General features: G+C 55.9%; 1 protein-coding gene and 1 long non-coding RNA gene across 4 annotated transcripts; one reads left to right on the forward strand and one right to left on the reverse strand.

Moving 5' to 3' along the window:
* Positions 1-10,785: 10,785 nt before the first annotated feature.
* Positions 10,786-13,797, reverse strand: LOC106833589 (uncharacterized). Of its 2 annotated transcripts, none has more exons than XR_006521957.2 (3): positions 13,093-13,795; positions 12,388-12,688; positions 10,786-11,240 (listed from the first exon to the last, which is right to left on the reverse strand). It is a non-coding gene; the product is annotated as an uncharacterized lncRNA (long non-coding RNA). The 2 variants fall into 2 exon arrangements; XR_011495168.1 differs by having other exon boundaries at positions 10,805-11,240; positions 12,388-12,553; positions 13,093-13,797.
* A 67-nt stretch (positions 13,798-13,864) lies between these two features.
* CDC42EP2 (CDC42 effector protein 2) lies at positions 13,865-19,525 on the forward strand. Of its 2 annotated transcripts, XM_014844858.3 has the most exons (3): positions 13,933-14,004; positions 17,373-17,487; positions 18,009-19,525. In XM_014844858.3, the coding sequence occupies exon 3, from the start codon at positions 18,371-18,373 to the stop codon at positions 19,013-19,015; it is 645 nt and encodes a 214-aa protein (XP_014700344.1). In that variant the 5' UTR covers positions 13,933-14,004; positions 17,373-17,487; positions 18,009-18,370; the 3' UTR covers positions 19,016-19,525. The 2 variants fall into 2 exon arrangements, with proteins under 2 accessions (XP_014700343.1, XP_014700344.1); XM_014844857.3 differs by lacking the exon at positions 17,373-17,487 and having other exon boundaries at positions 13,865-14,004.
* The last annotated feature ends 2,473 nt before the right edge of the window (positions 19,526-21,998 follow it).

A 21,998-nucleotide genomic window follows, 5' to 3' on the forward strand; every position in this document is an offset into this window, starting at 1 on the left:
TATCATTTGTATTTCTCCCAAGCCAAATGTCAGCTACAAACCCGCCCCTCCCTGCCTTGGAAAACCCTTGTCTGGGGAGATTAACCAACAGGCCCTCAGCCACGATAAACAAAGCTCCAAGGCCTTATCGGGGGAGCCCATGTGTGGCTCTGGGAGCCCCAGCTCTTGGCTCTTCATGTTGCTGCTAAAGATGCCTTGTGAGGAATGGTGACATCCTGGTCCCCCCTTGGCAAATTACTTTCCCCTTATGACAGACTCAGACCCAGAAGCCCAGGGGGGGATGGGGGCCGGTGGCAGAGGGGGAGGAAAGACCTGCATCCCGGGGGGGCCGGGGAGGCATGTGCAGGGCAGCGGGAGGCAGCTGCACGACCTCCCAGGAAAGACCTCGAGCTCAGCATGAATGGGAGCAGAGCCCGTTGCCTGGATACGAGCCGTGTGACTGTTGCAAATGATCCGGGAGGGCCAGAGCAGGCATTTAAAACTCAAACAAAAAGGAAGCAGGATGCGAACCCCAGATTGTAGACAGGTCTAGTGGACGTGCCTCCACCACCAGATGGTTCACTTTTGCTCCCATCAGGAAGTCGTGCCCAGCGACTGCCAGCTGACTGTTCCGAGGCCCCTCTTCAGCTGGGTCACTGGTTTCCTGCCCTGTCATCCCTCTTGCTCAGATGAGGCTCTTGCTTCCACCTGCGCCGGGGCTCCTGACCTTTGAAGCAAGGCTCTGGGAGGGCAGAAGCCCCTCTGGTGGCATCTGTCTGGTTCTGGTCACACCCTGTGCCCTCGACACACAAGCCCAAGGGCAAAGCAGGTGGTTCTGAGGAAACTCTTACCTAGTTGGCCTTCCACGCCTCGATGCCCAGCCTGGCCCAGCCCTGCCCGGGCAGGGTGACCGCCTCTCCCTCGCTCGCCTGCCTGGCACAGCCTGAGGCTGCCTGCCCTTAACCCCTGCATGGCCACCCTTGAGGACTCAGGCTCTGTCTCCAGGAGGGTCAGGGGAGAGCTGCCTAGGGGAACAAAAGCCCCTTCTCGCTCCCCTGTGTGGGAACCCAGATGGATGCCAAGAACGAAGCTGGGGGATTCTGGGGGTGGGAGGCACCCGGCGGGTGAGGGCAGGGGGTGGGCCACGACTGCTTCTCCAGCACCTCCATCCTGCTCCCCCTCTGCAGCCACTTTGGCCTTGGCGTTTCCTTTCCCTGACCTAGGGTCACCCAGCCCAGCACAGCCCAACCCTGCTGCTTCCCCTGGTGCTGGGAGGAGCCATTTGGCCTGACTTTTTTTTCCCTTCTCTGTGTGACCTACATTTCCTTTCCTCTGACCCTGAGGCTCCTAGCTGAGCCACCTGAGAGCCAGTCCTGGTTGGACACACGTGGCTTCTCCCTCTAACTAGAGGTGAAAGGCTTTGATGGTCGGGGGGAGGGGGGGTGTTGGATATAATTTTTTTTTTTTTTTGCTGAAGAAGATTAGCCCTGAGTTGACATCAGTGCCAATCTTCCTCCACTTTATATGTGGGTCGCCACCACAACATGGATGACAAGTGGTGTAGGTCCACGCCCAGGATCCACACCCGAGAAGCTGGGCCACCTAAGTGGAGCATGCTGAACTTAACTGCTATGCCACAGGGCCAGCCCCTGGATTTTTTTTTAACACTTTAAAAATTGTTATTAAGATATAATAACATAAAACTCATCATTTCAGTGTGTACAGTTCGGTGGTTTTTAGTATATTCACAGTGTTGTGCAAACATCACCACTATCTAATTCTAGAATATTTTCATCACCCCAAAAAGAAAACCTCATACTCATTAGCAGTCACTCACCATCTCCTCCCACCCCCATCTGCCAGAAAAGATGAATCTACTTTCTGTCTCTACAGATTTGCCTATTCTGGGAGTATCATATAAACAGAATATATAATATGTGACCTTTCGTGTCTGGCTTCTTTCACGTAGCATAATCTTTTCCAGCTTCATCCATGTTGTAGCCTGTGTTGGTGCTTCATTCTTTTTTATAGCAGAAAAATATTCCATTGCACAGACATACCATATTTTGTGGATCCATTCATCAATTGATGGGCATTGGGTTGTTTCCACTTTTTGATTACTGTCAATAATGCTGCTATGTCCTGCAACGCAAAGGAAACCATGAACAAAATGAAAAGACAACCCACCAACTGGGAGAAAATATTTTCAAATCATATATCTGACAAGGGGTTAATTTCCAAAATGTGTAAAGAACTCACACAACTCAACGACAAAAAAACAAACAACCAGATCAAAAAATGGGCAGAGGATATGAATAGACATTTTTCCAAAGAAGATATACAGATGGCCAAAAGGCACGTGAAAAGATGTCCAATATCACTAATTATTAGGGAAATGCAAATCAAAACTGCAATGAGATATCACCTTACACGCGTCAGAATGGCTATAATCACCAAGACAAAAAAATAAACGGAGAGGGTGTGGAGAGAAGGGAACCCTTATACACTGCTGATGGGAGTGCAAAGTGGTGCAGCCACTATGGAAAAGAGTATGGAGAGTCCTCAAGAAACTAAAAATAGAACTACCATGCGACCCAGCCATCCCACTACTGGGTATTTATCCAAAGAACTTGAAATCAACAATTCAAAGAGACTTATGCACCCCTATGTTCATTGCAGCATTACTCACAATAGCCAAGACGTGGAAGCAACCTAGGTGCCCATCCACTGATGAATGGATACAGAAGATGTGGTGTATATATATACCATGGAATACTACTCAGCCATAAAAAAGACAAAATCATCCCATTTGCAACAACATGGATGGAACTAAGGGTACCATGTTAAGTGAAATAAGCCAGACAGATAAAGACAAACACTATGATTTCACTCACATGGAAGATAAACACATGGACAAAGAGAAAAGATTAGTGGTTACCAGGGGGAGGGGGGTGGGGGTGGGCAAAAGGGGTAAAGGGGCACCTATATATGGTGACAGATAAAAATTAGACTATTGGTGGTGAGCACGATGCAGTCTACAGATAAACTGATAAATAACTTACACCTGAAATTACACAATGTTATAAGCCATTATGACCTCAACTAAATAACTGAAAAAACATAATGCTGCTGTGAATACTCGTGTACAAGTTTTTTTTCGTGAACATATGTTTTCACTTCTCGGGTATATACCTAGGAACGGTGGGGGGAGGGGCTTTAGATTTATGGAGGAAGGGAATGCAAGGGAGGGGAGGGAGAGGGAGAAAGAAAGAGGGAAGACAGAGGGAGAGAGGGAAGGAAAGAATGGTGGGCCTGGAACGGTGCTTTGGCGCCAGACTGTGGGGTCTAGGATGCCTTGCAAAAGCGTCTGCACTGATTCTGCCCCAGGGAAGGCTTCTGAATAGGGAGGGACGGTAACCAACCAGCATCTTAGGAAAGCACTGGCGGTGCTGCAAGGGGCAAAGGGAAGCTGGGGGAGGCTGGGGACCAGAGACAGTTTAGGAACTGTCACAGGACACAGCCACCCAGCACCCACTCCCCGTTCCCATGGAACAGTGCCCCAGGAACCACCCCACCTCCACACGGCTCCCTCGCCCAAACCAAACAGCACATTGCATCTCCCTGGCCTCAGTGATTGGCCAGGGATACACATGGCCTCAGACAGTCCAAAGGCAATGACTCCAGGGCTTCTGCTGGAGTGGTAGAAAAGACACAGCTGCAAGGGTGGAGCTGCTGCAGCCATCCTCCCACCAGGAGGGGAAACTCGTCCTGAGTCTGGACTAAACCAGAAGACGTAAAGCCAGGAGGTGGAGAGAGGGGTCAGCACCAGGCCACGCTGTCTGAGATCTGGTGAAGCTAGCCCCCTGCCCTTGAACCTGAACCACAAATACCACCCCTGCTTTTTTTCTTACACTAGTTTGAGTTGAACTTTCCGTCACTTGCAACCAAAATGATGAGGTCCTTAACGAGGACAGCAGGATTAAGCTGAGCGCCAGGGGATGGACAGGGAAAACACTGCTCAGGTAGGAAAGCACAGGAATGAGCATTTCTTTTTTTTTTAAAGATTTTTTAAAAATTTTTCTCCTTTTTCTCCCCAAAGCCCCCGGGTACATAGTTGTATATTCTTCGTTGTGGGTCCTTCTAGTTGTGGCATGCGGGATGCTGCCTCAGCGTGGTTTGATGAGCAGTGCCATGTCCACGCCCAGGATTCGAACCAACGAAACACTGGGCCGCCTGCAGCGGAGCGCGCGAACTTAACCACTCGGCCACGGGGCCAGCCCCTTTTTTCTTTTAAATTTTTTTTAAAGATTTTTTTTTTATTTGGGAATGAGCATTTCTGAGGACCTACCATGTGTGCTTTAACACAGAGATCACATCGGACCCTCCCAACCACCCGGCTAGCAGGCTCCAAGAGGGTCGAGGCCACTGGCCTAAGTAAGCAATGGGGCGGAGATTGAAACTCCAAACCCCTTGTCTCTCCACCTTGCCATGCTCACCAACTTGGCCACCCAAGACAGACTTAAAAGGAGTCCCAGGGTCCCAGGGCAGCCCCGGGGCCTGAGCCCAGGGGAGGAGACGTGGTTGAGGAGCAGTGCCCGGGGAAATGCCTGGGACTGTGGGGACAGGTTGGGGTTAACGGGGCACAGACCCCCGCAGGCCGATGGGATGACAGGAACAGCACTGGTCAGAGGTGGGGACTGGAAATGTTGACCGAGGGGCCGGCCCTGTGGCGCAGTGGTTAAGTTCGCATGTTCCACTTTGGCGGCCCGAGTTTCGCCAGTTTGGATCCTGGGTGCAGACATGGCACCGCTTGGCATGCCATGCTGTGGTAGGCGTCCCACGTATAAAGTAGAGGACGATGGGCATGGATGTTAGCTCAGGGCCAGCCTTCCTCAGCAAAAAGAGGAGGATTGGTGGCAGATGTTAGCTCAGGGCTAATCTTCCTCAAAAAAGAAAAAAAAGGAAAGAAAGGTTGATCGGGCAGTCACCTGGGGAAGGCTCATCACACTCAAAAGCCACAGAACTGGCTGGGAGGCCGGCCAAGGACAGGGAACACCAGAGATGGAGCTGACACTCCTGGCATGGTCCAGAGGTCCCCGAGGTGGCTGTCACTGAGGTGGGACTCGATCAGCCGTGCTCAGGTATTTGGGTCCCTCCGTCACTCTGGCCTCTGTCATTTTGGGTTTCCTGTCCTGAGTGGCCAGGCCTATCTCTGCTCCCTCTGAGGCTGCCTGGGAATGCCAGGGCCCCAGGGACCAAGGGGCCAACTGCCCTTGGACCCACCTGGGCCCCCGGCCAGCTCCAGATTCTCCCACCCAGACCCAGCCTCCTCCCTGGGCTCCTCCCCGCCCAAGGCCCGCCTGACAGCTGAGGCGCTGCAGCTGCCTGGGCCGGGCAGCCCCTAGAGGTCACAGGAACAGCTGCTGCCCTGTGACCTCGCTGACCCCTGGTCCCTGCACACTGCTCCCTGCAGCCCAGGCGGCTGCCCAGCGACCTGCAGGGCCCAGCCGAGCCCCATCTCCTCGGCCCATCCTGTTGCTCCCATTGCTCCCAGATCTTCCCAGGGTCTGAAGCATTTCGTGCTGAGAAAGAGGACTGAGGCCAAGTCAGCAGGCCCCACCCAGAGGAGCGGGAAGGGGAGAGCAGGGCGGCGAGACAGCCGCAGCCCAGGATCTCTGCTCCAGGGGCAGGAGGAGCACTGGCCCAAAGTTCTAGAAGGCTCGGCCATTCCTGATTCCCCGCAGGCTCTCGAGGCCCACTTTCCCCTCAAGACTTGAGTCCCCTTCCAATGTGCTGCCCCTTAGAATCTTTCTGGGACAATGGTTTACCTCTGGGGATGGGGGTTGGAGGGCTAGGGGCCAGGGGTTGGGGGGGCTCGAGAATTATTGTCGTGTCCACTCTCAAAAGGTTTGAAATCGGGGCTGGCCCCGTGGCCGAGTGGTTAAGTTCGCGCGCTCCGCTGCAGGCGGCCAGTGTTTCGTTAGTTCGAATCCTGGGCGCGGACATGGCACTGCTCATCAGACCACGCTGAGGCAGCGTCCCACATGCCACAACTAGAAGAACCCACAACGAAGAATACACAACTATGTACCGGGGGGCTTTGGGGAGAAAAAGGAAAAAATAAAATCTTTAAAAAAAAAAAAAAAAGGTTTGAAATCTTTTGTGTTGTGCATGGATGATTTTAAAGGAAGGAAAATACATACATATGTGCACATAACTTGCCAGCCCGCCGCTCCTCAGCCCTCCACATCCTGTCACCTTGGTGATACCCTCCCTGTGAGTCAGTCTCAGAAGGCCCGCTCCCTCAGGACAGAGATCCTGTCTCGGCCCTGCAGAGCGCCTGGTGCACAGCAGGCCCATGAGAGATGACCGCCGAGGGAACGCCTCGTCAGGACGTGTCCTCCTCTCCACCGCCACAGAAACAGGCGCTTAGAGACAAGGAAGCAGGGGCCCTGGAGCCATCTGCCTCCACGCTTGCTCTGGTTCACAACCCCTTGCTGCGAGCCGCTCCTCATCAGCATCGGATGCAGAGATGAACCAAACAGACAGAATCTTGGCTCCGCACGGAGCTTCAGCTCCAGCACAGAAACTTCGAACACCGGAGTGCAGAGAGAACCATGGTGGGGAGAGGGGGCCGGGGATGGGCCAGAAGTGGCTGCCATGACTCACAGAGTGCTCCCGACTCAGGCTCTTTAACTTCCTAATCCCTTTTCTCCCGTGGCCCCCTTCTTGCTATCCCCAGCCTCCTGCCATTCATTCGTTCCTTCCTTCATTCATTCATCTGGAACCTTCTGTGTGGCATGCACTCTGGAGAGAGTGGTGGTTACAGTCCAGTGGGGGATGGACATGAGTTATAGGATGATGGCCCAGAGACGACGGTGGTCCCGAGTTTCCCCGAGGGAACTTGACGTCGACTGGGGGTCCAGAAGGCTTCCCCGAGAGGGGACACTGCTGCCGAGAGGTGGCCAGGTGAGGGGAAGGGAGAAGCGTGTGCAAGGGGCCGGTCCCTGGGGGCCGGGCATGGCTGATGGGCCGAAAGTCCCGTGTCTGGAGCAGAGGGAGCGGAGAGGTGGCCTGAGGCTGGAGAGGCCAGCAGGGGTCTGCCCAGGGTCAGCGGGCACTGAAGCGCGAGCAGGGGCACGAGGCGATCAGACCGGTGTTTTTCATCACCCACGATGTGGGGTGGGGAACGGGCAGGTAGCACATGGTCTTTGTCCCCCAGAACCCCCCAACTCCCTTGGCGGCCCCACCCCCCTCCCTTTCCTCCTCTGCCCCCCCATCACCCAAGTCATCACCCTGGCCTGGCCTGACCCCCCTTCTGTCCCACTGTGGCCCCCATGGCAGATCTGTCACCAAATTCCAATCTTGCGACCTCATTGCCTCCAACTCCGGCTTTTACACCACAGATCAGGGCCAGTTCTGTCTCCCTCCTGAACCAACTGTCCCCAGAGTGGCCCCTGCCTCCAGTCAGGTCTCCCTCCAGGGTCCCCTCTCTAAAGAGACCTTCCTAAGCGTAACGCTGCAGTCAGTTCACGGGAAAGGAAATACGAAAGACCCTGAAACTTAGAAAAGATGGCCAAACTCACTCGTCCGAAGAGAAACGCAGACTAAGATACGCCGAGGCCCCTCTGCCTCGTGCGGTGTTTACCTTTCAGACTGACGACGATCAGAAAGTTCGAGAACCAGGGGCCAGTGAGGCTGAGGAGAAATGGGCCCTGTGGTCTGTGCGGGGGGCTTGGTACCTGGCACCTGGCACATCCCCTGAGAAGGACGAGCGGACAGAGCTGACTAAACGACAACTGTGTGCGTCCTTTGACTCCCAAATGCCTAGGGATTTATTCCACAGCCGCCCGCAGACATACGTGCAGCAGCACTTGCACAAAGTGACGCATTGCTACGCTGCTTGTCACAGGAAAGGGGTGGGGACATCCTAAACGTCCATCAGCTGAGACCCACTTACGTCGATCATGACACACTGGAACACTACGCAGCTGTAAAAAGTGAACCGAGGACACACTCTGTGGACTGATATGGAGCAGTCAGAAACACAGTGTCACCTGAAAAAAGCAAGACGTGGGACAGTGTGAATAGCAGATGCTCATAAAATGTCATTGTCCATGGCCCCCGCAGAGTTACCCCGACTGCCGCCAACACGGGGTCTGCCCTCCCTCCACCCCCACTTGCAGTACTTTGGGGCTTTACTTGTTTAAATATTGCCATTGGTGTAAAAAATGGGAAGGGCTTTGCTTGTACATGCAGAGACTATCTCTAGAAGTGTTTACAAGAAACTGATAACACTGGTTGTCTATGGGGAGGAGAACGGATGCCTGGCGAGCCAGGGAAAGAGAGAGACTTTTGCTTCTTGTGTCTTCTGAATTTTGGACCACATGAAAGCATTACTGTGTCAAAAAAGTAATTTAAATGAAAAAAAAAAAAGGAATTCTGATCCAGTTGCACCTTCACACAGATCCTTCATTCCCTTCCCATAGCATTCAGCAGCTAGCAGGAGCTCCTGCCTGCCTTTAATTATTCTTTAATGGGCAAGGTCTTCAGTGGCAAGTGATAGAAACCCAATCCAAACCAGATTAAACATCAGTTGTAATTTGTTGGTATTTATAATGAATATCTGCTTCAGGCATGGCTGGATCCAGCAGCACAAGCAATGTCATTGAGAGTTATTCTCTTGGCTCTGTTTTTCTTCATGAGGGCTTTATTCTTAGGCATGCTCTCCCCTCAGGGTGGCAGAGCTGGCCACCAGCAGCCCTGGGGTGACATCTTGGCATTTGTAACCCTAACAGTCCCAGCAAGACCCCAGGCTGAAGCTCATTGGTGTTGTATGCCCATCCCTGAACCATCCCTATGACTCAGATTGGCTAGGCCTGGGTCTCAGGTCCACTTTTAGAGCTTGGGAATTGGGCAGTCACACTTGAGACTAGAAAATTGAGGAGTGGTTACCAGAATAAGAGGGATGAACTCTGGATGAGGAAAACAGTGCTCACCTACTCCTCTCCTGGACTTTCCCCCTCTCCCACGCCGCGGTCTACTGGATATCTCTGGTTTCCCCATCACACCGTGCATCTACCTGCACTCCTCTTGGCCTTTGCCTCTGCCTCTGCCTGCTCCCCCTGGAATGTCCTTTCCTGTCTCTGCCTGGCAAACTCCTACTCATCCATTCAGATCCTGCTCAAGTATCACCTCCTCCTTGAAGCCCTCCTAACTCTCCCTTCGGCTTTCCTACCTCTAGCAGAACTAATGTTTCTCACTGCTGTTCTTTTGGGCTCTTCTTCAATCCACAGGCACTGACTGAGCCCCATCCTCACTGGGCTGCCATAGACAGAGGTGAGTCAGAGCCGGCCTCTGCTGTCAATGGCCTCCATGATGGTACAGAGTGTGCTGTTTTCGAATTGGTTCTTTGCTTCCCTGGGGGTTATCTGTTCCCTGAGGGCTGAGGCCCAGCCTTGGCCATCCGTGTCTTCTCAAGTCCAGCACAGCCCAGGCACAAGGTAGATGCAAATATGAGTTTTCAAAATGAGTCCCAACAAGGCGCTTTGAAGGGGTGGGAAGTGTGGAAGATGGTTCCTGTGGATTCCATGTTCCCCCGGGCAAAGGACAGCCGTGCGGCTGAGATACTCCCAAAGGCCTCTGGGAGGAAGTGCCTTGGGCCAGTCCCTAGGACAGGGCCGTCACCACTCTGGAAACCCCCATGGCCCTGGGCCTGGGCCAAAATCAAGACCCAAAGGAAAGTCCCCCAGCAAGGCCCAGCCACCCAACTCCCAAGGAGGGGTCCCAGGCAGAGGCTGGGGGCGGCTCCCAGGGGACTCCCATCTCGAATCGCAGCTTCTGCCGGGTCAGAGTTCTCTGAAGGCCATGAAGAGTGAGGAGGGCAGGGCTGGAGCTGGCAGGAGCCCAGGGGAGGAAGGAAACAAGAAACAATCAAGGAAAAAGCTGACCCAGGCCTGGGGTTGGCTCAGGCCACAGGGCCGCAGGCTGAGCTCAGACTGGGATGGAGGACACTTCCCAGGGGCGGGTGGAGCGCCTACCCAGCTCCCGGATGCCTTGTGGCCCAGAGCGGCGGGTTGGGGTCCGTCCAGAGACCTTGCCTGGCCAGATGCCCCCAAGAGTATCACCATCCTTCTCTTGTGACCCTTTTCTCCCAGACCTGCCCCCAGGCTCCTGGTCCCCATTGTCCCACCTGCCTCCAGAGCCCTGGGTCCCTGGTGGGCAGGGTCATGGAGAGCTGGCTCCAGCCTGGGAGTTGTTGCCTGGCTGTCTCCCCATCCTCCCCAGCTAACCTTGGAGAAGGGGGCTTCCCACTCTCTCCCCCAGGGGAGCTGGGGCTGCTGACGTGGGCGATTTCCAGGAAGAAGAGGCTGGGAGAGGAAGGAAGGGCTGAGTCAGTCCCTGTGTGGCGATCACAGGGTCCTGTGTTGGGGGGACAGCCGAGCGGTTGGGAGGGAACCGACTGGGCTCATCCCAGGGCTGGGGAGAGGCTCCAGGCTGAGGAGAAGGAAGCTGCATATCCCTACCGGGCATTCTTCCATCGCAGCCTTCCTCGCCCCTAGCTCCTCCCAAATGTCCCTAGGGTCCTGCCCCCTCTGCCACCAGGGTGTCCAGGAGCCCTTCCAGCAAGAACAGCCCAGGCCCTGGCTGAGGCACCAGACCCTGGACACAGGGTGCAGGCTGGGCGGGGGGAGGGTGGCCCAAGTGTCCATTGGGTCAGAAATGCAGGATGCCCCGGCCGTCCCCTGGCTCAGGATCCCAGCCTCCCCACCCACACTCAGGCCCTTACACACAGTCTGAGAAGTTGCTTAAAAAAGCCAATTTTAGTAAATGAAATCCTGTTTTAGAAATCCTCATTAATTGCAGGGCTCTCACGGCGCCACCGGGTGTGTATGCAAGATCCCGTCCGTTCAGCAGAACCACGAGGAGCCGGCAGCAGGCTCCCCAGGGATTCCTCTGGCCCCGGCCTGGCGACACAACCTCATCTGTGAATGGGGACAGCGACTACCTGTCTGAGCACTTGCAAAGCACAGACCCCACCACCAGGCACAGATTGTGTCTCAGATCTGGTCTTTGGGGGGCCCCTTGTTGTGGCCAGTGGCAGAAGTGCACCGAGCGCATGGGCAGTCAGCAGTAGGCGGAAGCTTGTCACATCCAGGCAGGTTTACAGCAGTCCTCAGAGCGCAGATGGCAGTTCCTGTGGCTTTGGGACCTGGTTGGGAGCCCCAGCCTGGCAGCCAGGCTGGACATATCACTAGAGGCTGAGGGAGGGGAGCAGAGGCTTGGGCCAGGCTGAGGGGTCCAAATCTGCTGCTCTCCACCCATCCCCAAGCGCTCCCCAATGGGCCCCCGACCCTCTCCCAGGAGCCCTGAAGTTGGCCCTGGCTTTATGAGGCCCTGGGTGACAGTCTGCCTCTCCAGGCTTCCACCCCTGCAACTTTCCATTTTATCACCAGCTCTGAATGGAGCTCCTGACCCTTTCCAGGCCCCTCCTCCAATGGAAGACTCTGAGCAGACGGGCAGGGGGTGGGGGGCTGCACCTCAGCCACATTCCTGCAGGCTCAGGGGGCTTCATCATTAGAGCCATTCCAGGCCAGTTGGCAAGGCCAGCCGACCTTCCCCCAAAGCTCCTGTTACAATGCTTTCACGAAACGGCCGCCTGCGGGGCTGTGTGTTCCCTTGTCCTGTTTGGGACCCACTTAACTCCCATTTTACAGGCAAGGAGGCCCAGAAAGGGACAGTCCTGTGCCTGTGGCCACAGAGCAAGTCAGCAGCAGAGCCAGCTCAGAACCTGGGTCTGTGGCCCGAGGCAGTGTTCAGGGCTTGGTGCCGGGCTGTCCCCTCTCTCCCAGGGCTGTGCTGTAGGAGGGAGGGAAAGGCAGGGTGACTGTGGCTGGCGAGAAGCCTGAGTAGGGAGGGGGGCTCAGAGCCCGTATGCGTTGCCACTATCAGGCTGAGCAGGCCACGGTCAGTACCTGGAGCTGAGATTTCCATCTCTGTAAAGAGGGTCAGTGATGCTGGCTCTGCCCACCTTGCTGGGCTTGAAGAAGACTTGAGGGGCTCAGGGACAGGAGGCACTTGCTAAGGGGCACAGGCAGGCCTGGGTGGGCGGGTGCCTGCAGAGCACAGGTGGCAAGAGCAGGCAGAGGTACAACCCCTCCCCACCACATCACGACTTGGCCCAGGGCTACCATGCCCCTTCCCTTGACTGTCCAGGCCACTTTTCCTCTGAGCCACTGGGCCAGTCCTGGCAGAATCCACCTGACTGAGGCTCCCTGGGGGACTGAGGGAGGGGCAGGGACCACTCAGGGTTAACACCCTACACTTCCCTGCATTCATTTTCCACGGCTGCTGCCACAAATTACCACAAACTTCGTGGCTTAACACAACACAAATGTATTAACTTACAGTTCTGTAGGTCAGAAGTCCACCATGGGTCTCACGGGCCAAAATCGAGGTGTCAGCAGGACTAGTTCCTTCTGGAGGTTCTGGGGGAATCTGTTTCCTTGTCTCTTCCAGCTTCTAGAGGCCGCCCGCATTCCTCTGTTTGTGGCCCCTTCCTCCATCTCGAAGGCTGCAACACAGCATGTCTCGGGCCCACCTTCCATTGTCACATCTCTTTCTCTGACTTCCTCTTCTGTCTCCCTCGTCCACTTTTAAGGACCTTGTTATTACACTGGGCCTGCCCAGCTAATTCAGGATAATCTCCCTATTTTAAAGTCAGTTCATTAGCAACTGCAATTCCATCAGCAACTTTAATTATTCTTTGTCATGTAACAAATATTCACAAGTTCTGGAGACTAGGACGTGGATGTTAGGGGAGGCCATCATCCTGCCTACCCAGCTCCCCTTCTGCGGGTCCTTCCCTCCCTCCTGACTTGGCCGACCCCACCCACCCCCAGCAGCCTTCCCTCTTTCAGGACGCCTTCCTGACCTTGCCCCCTGGCAGTCCCTCCCACAGTCACGGTATGGAAGCTTTCACCATCCTGGTCACACTGTACTGTCATGGCTGTCACCCTCCAGAAAGCAAGGTCCCCTCCCCCATCACGATCCACCCTGCCTCTGTCCCACTCTCCCCAGCACCTGCCCGCCCTGGAGGCTATCCCGGCGTACTTGGGGACTTGGGCTTCCTCCTCCGTCCCTTCCTTGGACTGTAGGTCTCAGTCCAGAGGGGCTGAATCCTCAGCGACAAGGACAGCATCCGGCACCTGGCAGATGCTCAGCAAGGATCTGCTGAATCGTTGAATGCAGCGAGGGCAGTTTCCTGCCCTCTACCTCCAGCTCCCGGTGTAGGGCCTGCCCTTGAACCTTTCTAGTACTGTATGAATGAACGAATGAATGAATGAACCAAGCAACCAACGTTGGAATGTGTCTAAGCACGGGTCCCACCCCCGCCCCGGAAGCCACTTAGCCTGACGGCAAATATGGGCGTGCCCAGGCCACTCAGCTCGCACGCCCTCAACGCCCTCTTTTCTATGGGGCAGTAAACTCCTGAAACCTCTTGCAAGTTTGTAATATTTTAATGTAGGGGCTTCCAAGGCCTCATTCATTCCCTTAGTAGCCACTGAACACCCTGGGGCGGGAGCCTCCCCGACCCGACCCTCCAGGGAGGGAACCGGTCCAAGGGCGCTCTGCGAATTCTCAAGAACTCGGTCTTCCGGCTGCCGACCCTTCGGCCTTTCTAGAATCGCAAGTTTTGGCTCCGACGGGCATAGCCGGAGGCCGCAGAGTGCAGCCCGGGCACCCGACGCCGCCTGGCCCGCGGCCGCCGGAGCCTGGACTGGACCCTCGGCCCCCGCGGCTGCGGCCCCCGGGCGCGGCGCCTCCCCAGGGGGAGCCCAGGCGGGGCCCGGAGTGGGCGGGGCCTGGCTGGGGCAGCCTCGGCATTGGCTCCGCGGGCCGGGGGCGGAGCTTCAGGGGCCACGGTTCGCACAGTAACTTCCCCGCCGGGATCGGGTCGGAGCGCCGCGCCGTCCAGCTCTGGAGTTCTCGCCGCCCGCGGGCCGGCCGCCTGTGCGCCTCAAGGTGAGTTCGGGCCGGGACTCTGCAGCCCGTGTGCGGCTCCGAGAGACCCCTCGAGGGGCCCATCCCTGTGGCGCCGCGTTCCAGCTCACGCCCCCGCTCCGTCTCACCTCCGCGCAGGTTCTTTCCTGGGAGCCTCGGGCTCCACGGTGTTTCCCGCCTGCGCCTCGGTCCCGAGGCCACGCCCGCGCCCCCCTCCGCCTGCGGGGCGCAGCGCATCCCGAACCCGAACTCCGGGTCCCGTCCTCCAGCCTGAGCCCTAGCCCCTGCCCCACCCCGGGGACGCGAGAGCGCCCTCCCGCCGCCCAGCGTCCCCGCCCGGGCTGGGGGTCGTATTTTTAGCCGATGGTGAGGTGTTCTCCTATCTTTAGCCGCGACCGCGAGTGTCCTGAAACGGATCCGGGCTGGGCTGGGCTGCGCGCGGCCAGAGGGCGGAGAGGGATCGGCGCCGGAACCCGAGCTGGGGCTGAGGAGCCGGACCCGCGGGAGCCGGGGGCGGGGGCCCGCACGCCTGAGCTCTGGCCCTGCGCCGAGCGGACACTCGGACATCTCCCAGCCCGGAAAGCACGGGGGAGGCTCCTCCCAGAGCTTGGAGACCCGAGCAGGGTCCCCAACCGCCCCATTTTCCCCGCCGATTGTCTAGTTTTGAGACCAGACCCCCCCCCCCCCCCCCCACGAGAAGAAGATCCCGCGGACAATCCGCATCTGGTACGCGGGCACACCGCTCCTTGAGGGGCGCCTGCTTGGAGCTGGAGGCGCGCTGGAGACCCCGGGGCGCGCCCGACTCCTCCGGGATGCGGGGCGAGAGAGGGAGCGCGCGCGCCACCCAGCGGCCGCGGAGGCGAGCACGGCTCCGCACCGGGATGCCCGGAGACCCTGTGGCTGGAGAGGGGGTTCTCTGCGCAGGCTACGTCGGGGGGTCAGGAGGAGGCGCACGCTTCGGGCCAGGGCCGTTCATTTTTGGTTTTGTTTGGAGCACTGTCCGTGGAGAGCTAGAATGTTTGACGAAGGCCCTCTAGCTATTTGCTGAATAAATGACGGGGCTGACTGTGACCTCTAACCCCTTCTGTTGCACATGGCGTTCCCACGTGCAGTGTCCCAGTAGGGTCTCCAGGAGCCCTCTGGTGATGACTTGTCAGCGCATTTGATAGATGAGGAAGGTGAGGGCCAGAGAGGAGAGGTGTCTCGCCCAAGGTCACAGAGTGAGTCGCAGGTGGAGGTGGACTCAAGGTCAGTCTCCTGATTTCAAGGTCAGGGGGGCTGCTCTTTGAACACCCCTGGTGGCCTAGCATTCCTGTGACTCGAGGGGCTCTGCCTCCCCGAAGTCATTTTCTCTGAAGGAGGCCCAGCGCTCCTGTCCAGAGCAAGCCCACAGAGCTGGGATGGCTCCCATCTGCTCCTAACACTGCTGCAGGCCTTGTCCTGATGGAGAGTTCACTCTCGTATCTCTGGGACACTTGCAAGTTGTGGGGGGGGGGGGGGGGGGGGGCAGCCAAGAGGGAGGACTTAGATAGAGGAGGCCTGGGGACCCCGTGCCCCAGCCTAGCTGGGAGGCTGCTTCTCTCCTGCTCCCCAAGGAGATTGTGGAGGTGGCGTGCCCCACTGCATCGGAGCCACATGGAACCCGCTGGGTACCAGTGCCCACTCTTCCCCTTACTAGCTGGGTGACCTCAGCGAAGTTTCCTCACATCTCTGAGCTTCAGCTTCTGCCTCTGTAAAGGGCAGTAGTGAAACCCACCGCGCTGCGGCTAGGAGCATTCGAATGGAGCCTGGGGTCTTGTGGTTGCCAAATCTGAATACTTAGGGCTTCATGGTTGGAATTCCCAGCTCTCCCCTGGGTGGTTGACGCTAGCCCAGCCCTTCCCCATAGCCTCGGTTCTCCCCACATCTGGAATTGGGCGGTACATCTGGCTCAGAGTGAGACAGCTGTCAGGGACGCCCGACTTGTTGTGGAAACACTCAGGCTGTTTTGGCGCCCCTGTGTGATTGGGGAAGGGCGGGGGACCTGGCCCAGGCTCTGCGCAAATCCCACCAGTCAGCCTCACTCTCCTTGAGTGAAAAAGGAAGGAAAAGCTCCCACAGGACTTCTCGCCTGCCAAGGGCACAGATAGGATGTGTGTCAGCATCCCCCCAGGCCTGTCATGGTGGGCACCAGTAAATGAACCGGAGCTGGGATTCCAAGACCTCAGGGCGCCCACTGCTTTCTCCACTCTCCTCCCAGCGCCTTCCAAGCTGAGCTGGAATTCCACCTCAGGAGAGTCACTCTTTGGTTTCTTGTTGAGCTGCAGGTGCTCTGGGAGGGGCAAGATGTCCGGTGTCTCTGTGGCTCAGCACACTGACCTAGGGTGTTGTCCTGGGGTGGGGTTTCCTGAGTGAGGGCGTGGGCTGGAGGGAGGAGCTGAGACTCCGCCTCTCCTGCATCCTCCTGCCAGCCCCAGGATGCAGAAGGGGGCCGAGGAACCGGCAGAGACCTGCCCGCTGCACGGCCCCTCCCAGCGATTTCCCACCTGCTCGGCCCCTGCCAGCCTGGGAGGGGGCAGTGGGAGAAGGTGGGCTCATCTGATTACCCGCTGGTGACCTTGGACGAGTTTCTTTCTTTGCCTTTTGTGCTCTGATTGTACATCTGGGCTCTGGTTTGTCCACGTATCGGCCAGTCGCCCAACATGGGAACCAGACGGACTGCTGCGAATGCTTCCTTTTTCTGGGGGAGGCTCCAGAGTGTATTTATTTTTTCCGCATTAATAATAGTTTTATTTTTTCTGATTACATAAATAATATATGCACATAAATAATATATACTTATTGTTAAGAATTTGAGCTTGTAAAAGTGTGTACAAGAAAAGGAAAGTCGCCTGAAATTCCACCCCCTCAAGAGAACCACCATCAACATTTTGGCGACCATCCCTTCACATGGATGTATCATGAGCAAATACTACAGATTGTTATTTTTATTGAGGACAGCTTTGCTCCCACGTCACTGAGCCCACACCCCATCCCAATCTAAGTACCCATATGACAATCTGGTGCTGGCCTTCCATATTCTTCTCTGTTCTCATGTCGGGTTTAATCCTCTGCAGGCCTGTATATGTAGGCACATTCATGCATATATGGGGAGGCTGGCTGGGGCGCTGCTTGACACTTTCAATAAATGGAATCTTCTTTACTACATTTTTGCTTTTTTCTTCTCTCCCTCTGCAATGCCTTGTGGGAATTCCTCCAAAATGTCTTAATAGCTCTAATTTTAAAATGGGAACAATAGGAGGAGGGTTGTGTTGATTAAATGAGATGTGTTTGCAAAGAACTCAGCAAAATGCCAGGCACAAAGCAAAGCCCCTGAAAAATTTGTACCCCCAGCTCCATCTTCCCCTTAGGTGCTGGGGCAGGAAAGAGGGACAGAAAGTACTTTAGACTCAGCCTCTGCCCATAAGGGACTGCTCACCCGGAGGAGGAGAAAAGGAAACTCCCAGAAAGCGACGTCACTTCCAGGTGGGACATGAGTGGAGGTGTCAGTCATTCGGCACCATTGGCTGGACATCTGCTGTGTGTTGTCCAGCCTGTGCCAGGCCTGGGTGGACAAGACAGGTTACAAGATCTCTGTCCTCAGTCAAGTAGGGAATCAAGAGAAGTCTGTGAGACCCCCGCACAATTGTCACCTGTCGTGTTTTAGGGCACCGTCGATGTGCGGTAGGGGTTGAGTACCCGGCCGTTGGTGAGAAGCAGAGCTGGGGACCCAGGGCAAGAGACCAGAGCCAGGACTCTGTGTGCGATTTCGGGCCTGTCACTCGGGTTCCCAGGCCTCAGTTTCCCCACTTGCAAAGGGAAGGGCTTGGCACTGGTGACCCAGGCCCTAAGGCGCACTGAGTCCATGAATGAACACGATTCTTCCAGGGCTCCCCCAGGACAGCGGCCCCCCTTGGGCTCCCAGGGCTGACACAGGGGATCCAGAAACGAGACAGATGCTTCCGACTTTTGTCTTCTGTCCCTGACTTGTCCCCTTGGTATTTCAGCTCCTCAACCACGGACCAGGAAGATACTCACGAGAACAGAGCAGAGAGCATTGCTGCCGACGAGATCTCTGCCTTTCTGCTTCCAATTTTCAGAAGCGTTTTCAACTCTTTTGGGAGAAAGTGATTTTTATTATCTCGACCCCTCTGACTTCATTGATCGTTCATCTTTCTTTTTCTAATTCCCTGGGCCCACTCTGGTCATACCCCACACGCTAGTCTTAGCCCCTTTGCAAGTTTTGGTCCCTGAAAACCACCCTCTGGGGGTTCCAGGTCAAGGGTGGTGAGAGGAGGCAGCAGGAGGCCGTGAGCTCCACGGTGGACTGTCTTGGCTCCAGCAGCCAGGCCTGGGTGGTGAGGTCACGATGTCTACCAAGGTGCCCATCTATCTGAAGCGCGGCAGCCGCAAGGGCAAGAAAGAGAAGCTTCGGGACCTGCTGTCCTCAGACATGATCAGCCCGCCGCTGGGGGACTTCCGCCACACCATTCATATCGGCAGTGGAGGCGGCAGCGACATGTTTGGTGACATCTCCTTCCTGCAGGGCAAGTTCCACCTCCTGCCTGGGACAGCGGTCGAGGGACCTGAGGAGGATGGCACCTTCGACCTCCCCTTCCAGTTCACCCGCACGGCCACGCTGTATGGGCAGGAGCTCCCCGACGGGCCGTCCCCTCTGCTCAAGAACGCCATCTCCCTCCCAGTCATCGGTGGGCCCCAGGCCCTCACCCTGCCCACAACCCAGGCCCCACCCAAGCCCCCTCGCCTGCACCTGGAGACCCCTCAGTCTTCCCCACAGCCTTCCCCACAGGAGGCAGGGAGTGTGGACATCTGGAGAATTCCGGAGGCTGGCTCGGCCCACAATGGGCTGACCCCTGAGTCGGGGGCAGAGGAGCCCTTCCTGTCTCATGCCAGCTCCCTGCTCTCGCTGCACGTGGACCTGGGGCCTTCCATCCTGGACGACGTCCTCCAGATCATGGACCAGGACCTGGGCCATATGCAGATCCCCACATAGGAACCGAGGCTGGCCAGGCTGGGCACCCAGGCTGGGGTGAATGGTGGGAGGCAGGGGGTGGACACAGCCCTGAGCTAGAAGTTGGAATCCCGAGGTCCCACCTGTGTGGTCACTGGCCAGCAATTTCTCACCTCGCCCTTTGTTTCCCCCTCCCTACCCACTCCCCGTGAGCAGAGCTCGCCTCATTGCTTTCCCCTAAAACCCACCAAGGACATGTGCAGAAGTCAGCCCAAAGTGCCCTGAGCATCTTGGGCCACCTGGTCCCCCACCACCAACTGCTCCTCCTTCCTCAGTTCCCTTGGATGAAAGGTCTGCTGAAATGGACTCCCCTTGGTCTCAGCCCTGTCGGACGCCCTGCCCTGATTCGGGGGGCGGGGGAAGGGCAGGGCACAGTCAGCCAGACCTTTCATGTCCTGGACCGGGAACATGGCATCAGTACCAAAAGTCCCTCTGCCCCATCCCCTCCCACATGACCAGGGATTCTGGTCGCAATAAAAGTTGCTGCTGCTATGGTTGTGTTCCCTGTCCTCTTGTCCCAGGTTTCTTCCTGAAGATGGGCGGGTCTCTGAGCTTGGCTGGCCCTTGGGGAGACCCTAGCCCCAGAGGGCTTTGCGCAGGGCGGGCCCTGCCCTTCGGAAGATGGTACCTGATTCCGAGCCCATCGTGAGAATGGAGCAGGAACCGACCGAGTGCCAAGTGGGGATGTTCCAACATTGATCCAGGTGTTTGGCAAGAGGTGGCTGGGCACTGGTGTAGGCCAGGCGCTGGGGTCTGCTGGGGGAGACCCAAGAGTGAAAGGATAACCACAAGGCCTAGTGCAAGGGACTACCAGCATCTCCAGCGTCAGAGGGCTAAGGGAGCAAGCAGGAGGGAGGGCCGGGCCGGGGCTGGGAGGAATCTGACAGCGCTCATCGCAGCCTCATCACATCAGTGTTGTTACTGAGCATCTACAGTGCCCTTGGCATGCTCCACGTGCTGGGGATACCAGACAGATAGGTCCTTGCTCTCCCAAAGCTTACTTTTTTTTTTTTTTGAGGAAGATTAGCCCCGAGCTAACATCTGCTGCCAATCCTCTTCTCTTTCCTGAGGAAGATTGGCCCTGAGCTAACATCCATGCCCATCTTCCTCTACTTTATATGTGGGACGCCTACCACAGCATGGCATGCAAGCGGTGCCATGTCCGTACCCAGGATCTGAACTGGTGAACCCCGGGCTGCTGAAGTGCAATGTGTGAACTTAACCACTGTGCCACCGGGCCAGCCCCTGGAGCTTACATTTTAGTGGAGAGAAGAATATTAAATTTGTAAGCAAGTAAGATGATTTCCAACAGTGGTGAACACTATGAAGAAAACCGTGTGGGGAATGCCTGGGACAGGGGTGTGGGTGGTGTCAGGGCACATTAGAGTGATCGCATGTGATTCTGAACCAAACCTGAGGGCTAACAGACTTATGCTCATGCATATGCAAAGGCACTGAGGCAGCAGAGTGAATGACAGAGAAGAGTATAGATCTGAGTCTGACCTCGCCTGTGTGAGACTCAGTTTCTCCTTCTCTAAAATAGAGTCAGTGATACCCACCTTGCAGGGTTGTTGAGAAAATTAGAGATAATGTTTACTAATTGCCACATGGAAAGTATTCAGAACTGGTCATGGTGTGTGACATAAAGGAACCTGGGGCTCAGGAAAGGCATGGCCGGGAAGCTGGAAAAGCAGGGGCGAGTCAGCTTAGAAATTGTTTGCCAGCTGAAGCTGAGCAAAGGGGAGCTGCCAGAGGATTTTAAGCAGGAGAGACGTGGTCAGATCCAGGCTTTAGAGAGGTCAGCACCCAGGCCATGTGGGAGAGGGACCGAAGGCCAAAGAGGAGGAGGCCCTGGTAGGACGAGGATTGGATGGGGCAGGGAGGGTGGGGACAGAGAGGAGGGGGCTTGTCGACGTGGGGCTTGGTGCCTGAGTGTCACAGGCCACGTGGGCAGCTGGAGGCAAGTTCAAGCCTCACTGGGCCCCTTCTTCCATCTCCACTTGTTCTTTTCCATCCTTTTGACCCTTCAGTTCCCAGACCCCCAGCCCTTCCTGCCTCCAGCCCCTGGGCCAGATTTCTTAGTGGAGGCTGAATTTGACCAGGACATATTTTGTTTGGCAATGCAGCTCTTTTTTTCTTTTTTTTTTAGATGATGCATTTTTTTGTTCTGATAAAATATATATAACATGGAATTTACCATTTTAACCATTTTTAAGTGTACGCTTCAGTGGCGTTAAGTACATTCACATTATTCAGCAATCATCACCACCATCCATTTCGAGAACTTTTTTCTTCCCAAAGTGACACTCTCCCTATACCCATTACACACCAACTCCCCATTCTCCCTTCCCCCAGCCCCTGGCAACCACCATTCTACTTTTCTGTCTGAATTTGACTATTCTAGGGACCTGACATAAGTGGAATCAGACAGTGTTTGTCTTTTTGCAACTGGCTTATTTCACTTAGCATAATGTCTTCAAGTTTCACTCGTGCTGTAGCGTGTGTTAACATTTCCTTCTTTTTAAAGGCTGAATAATATTCCATTGTATGGATACAGTGCCACATTCTGTTTATCCATTCATCCATCGAGGGACACCTGGGTTGCTTCCACCTTTTGGCTATTGCGCATAATGCTGCTGTGAACGTGGGTGTACAAATTTCTGTTTGAGTCCCTGCTTTCACGTCTTTTGGGTGTATACACAGAAGTGGAATTGCTGAATCAAAGGGTCATTCTGTGTTTAATTTCTTGAGGAACTCCAGTACTGTTTTCCACAGCAGCTGCAGCATTTTACATTCCCACCAAACTTTTTATTTTCATAGGAAATTTTTGCCATCATTAGAGGTTAGGGGTTCACTATATAGTGGGATTTGAACCCAGGTCCGTGAGACCCCAAAGCCTGTGCTCACCTGCAACCCTGCCCCCCGACAAGGGTTCAGCTGCAGGGCCTGCTACAGGGCGAAGGCA

The sequence above is a fragment of the Equus asinus genome, chromosome 17, assembly GCF_041296235.1.
Source record: "Equus asinus isolate D_3611 breed Donkey chromosome 17, EquAss-T2T_v2, whole genome shotgun sequence".
In the NCBI taxonomy this organism is placed as follows: domain Eukaryota; kingdom Metazoa; phylum Chordata; class Mammalia; order Perissodactyla; family Equidae; genus Equus; species Equus asinus.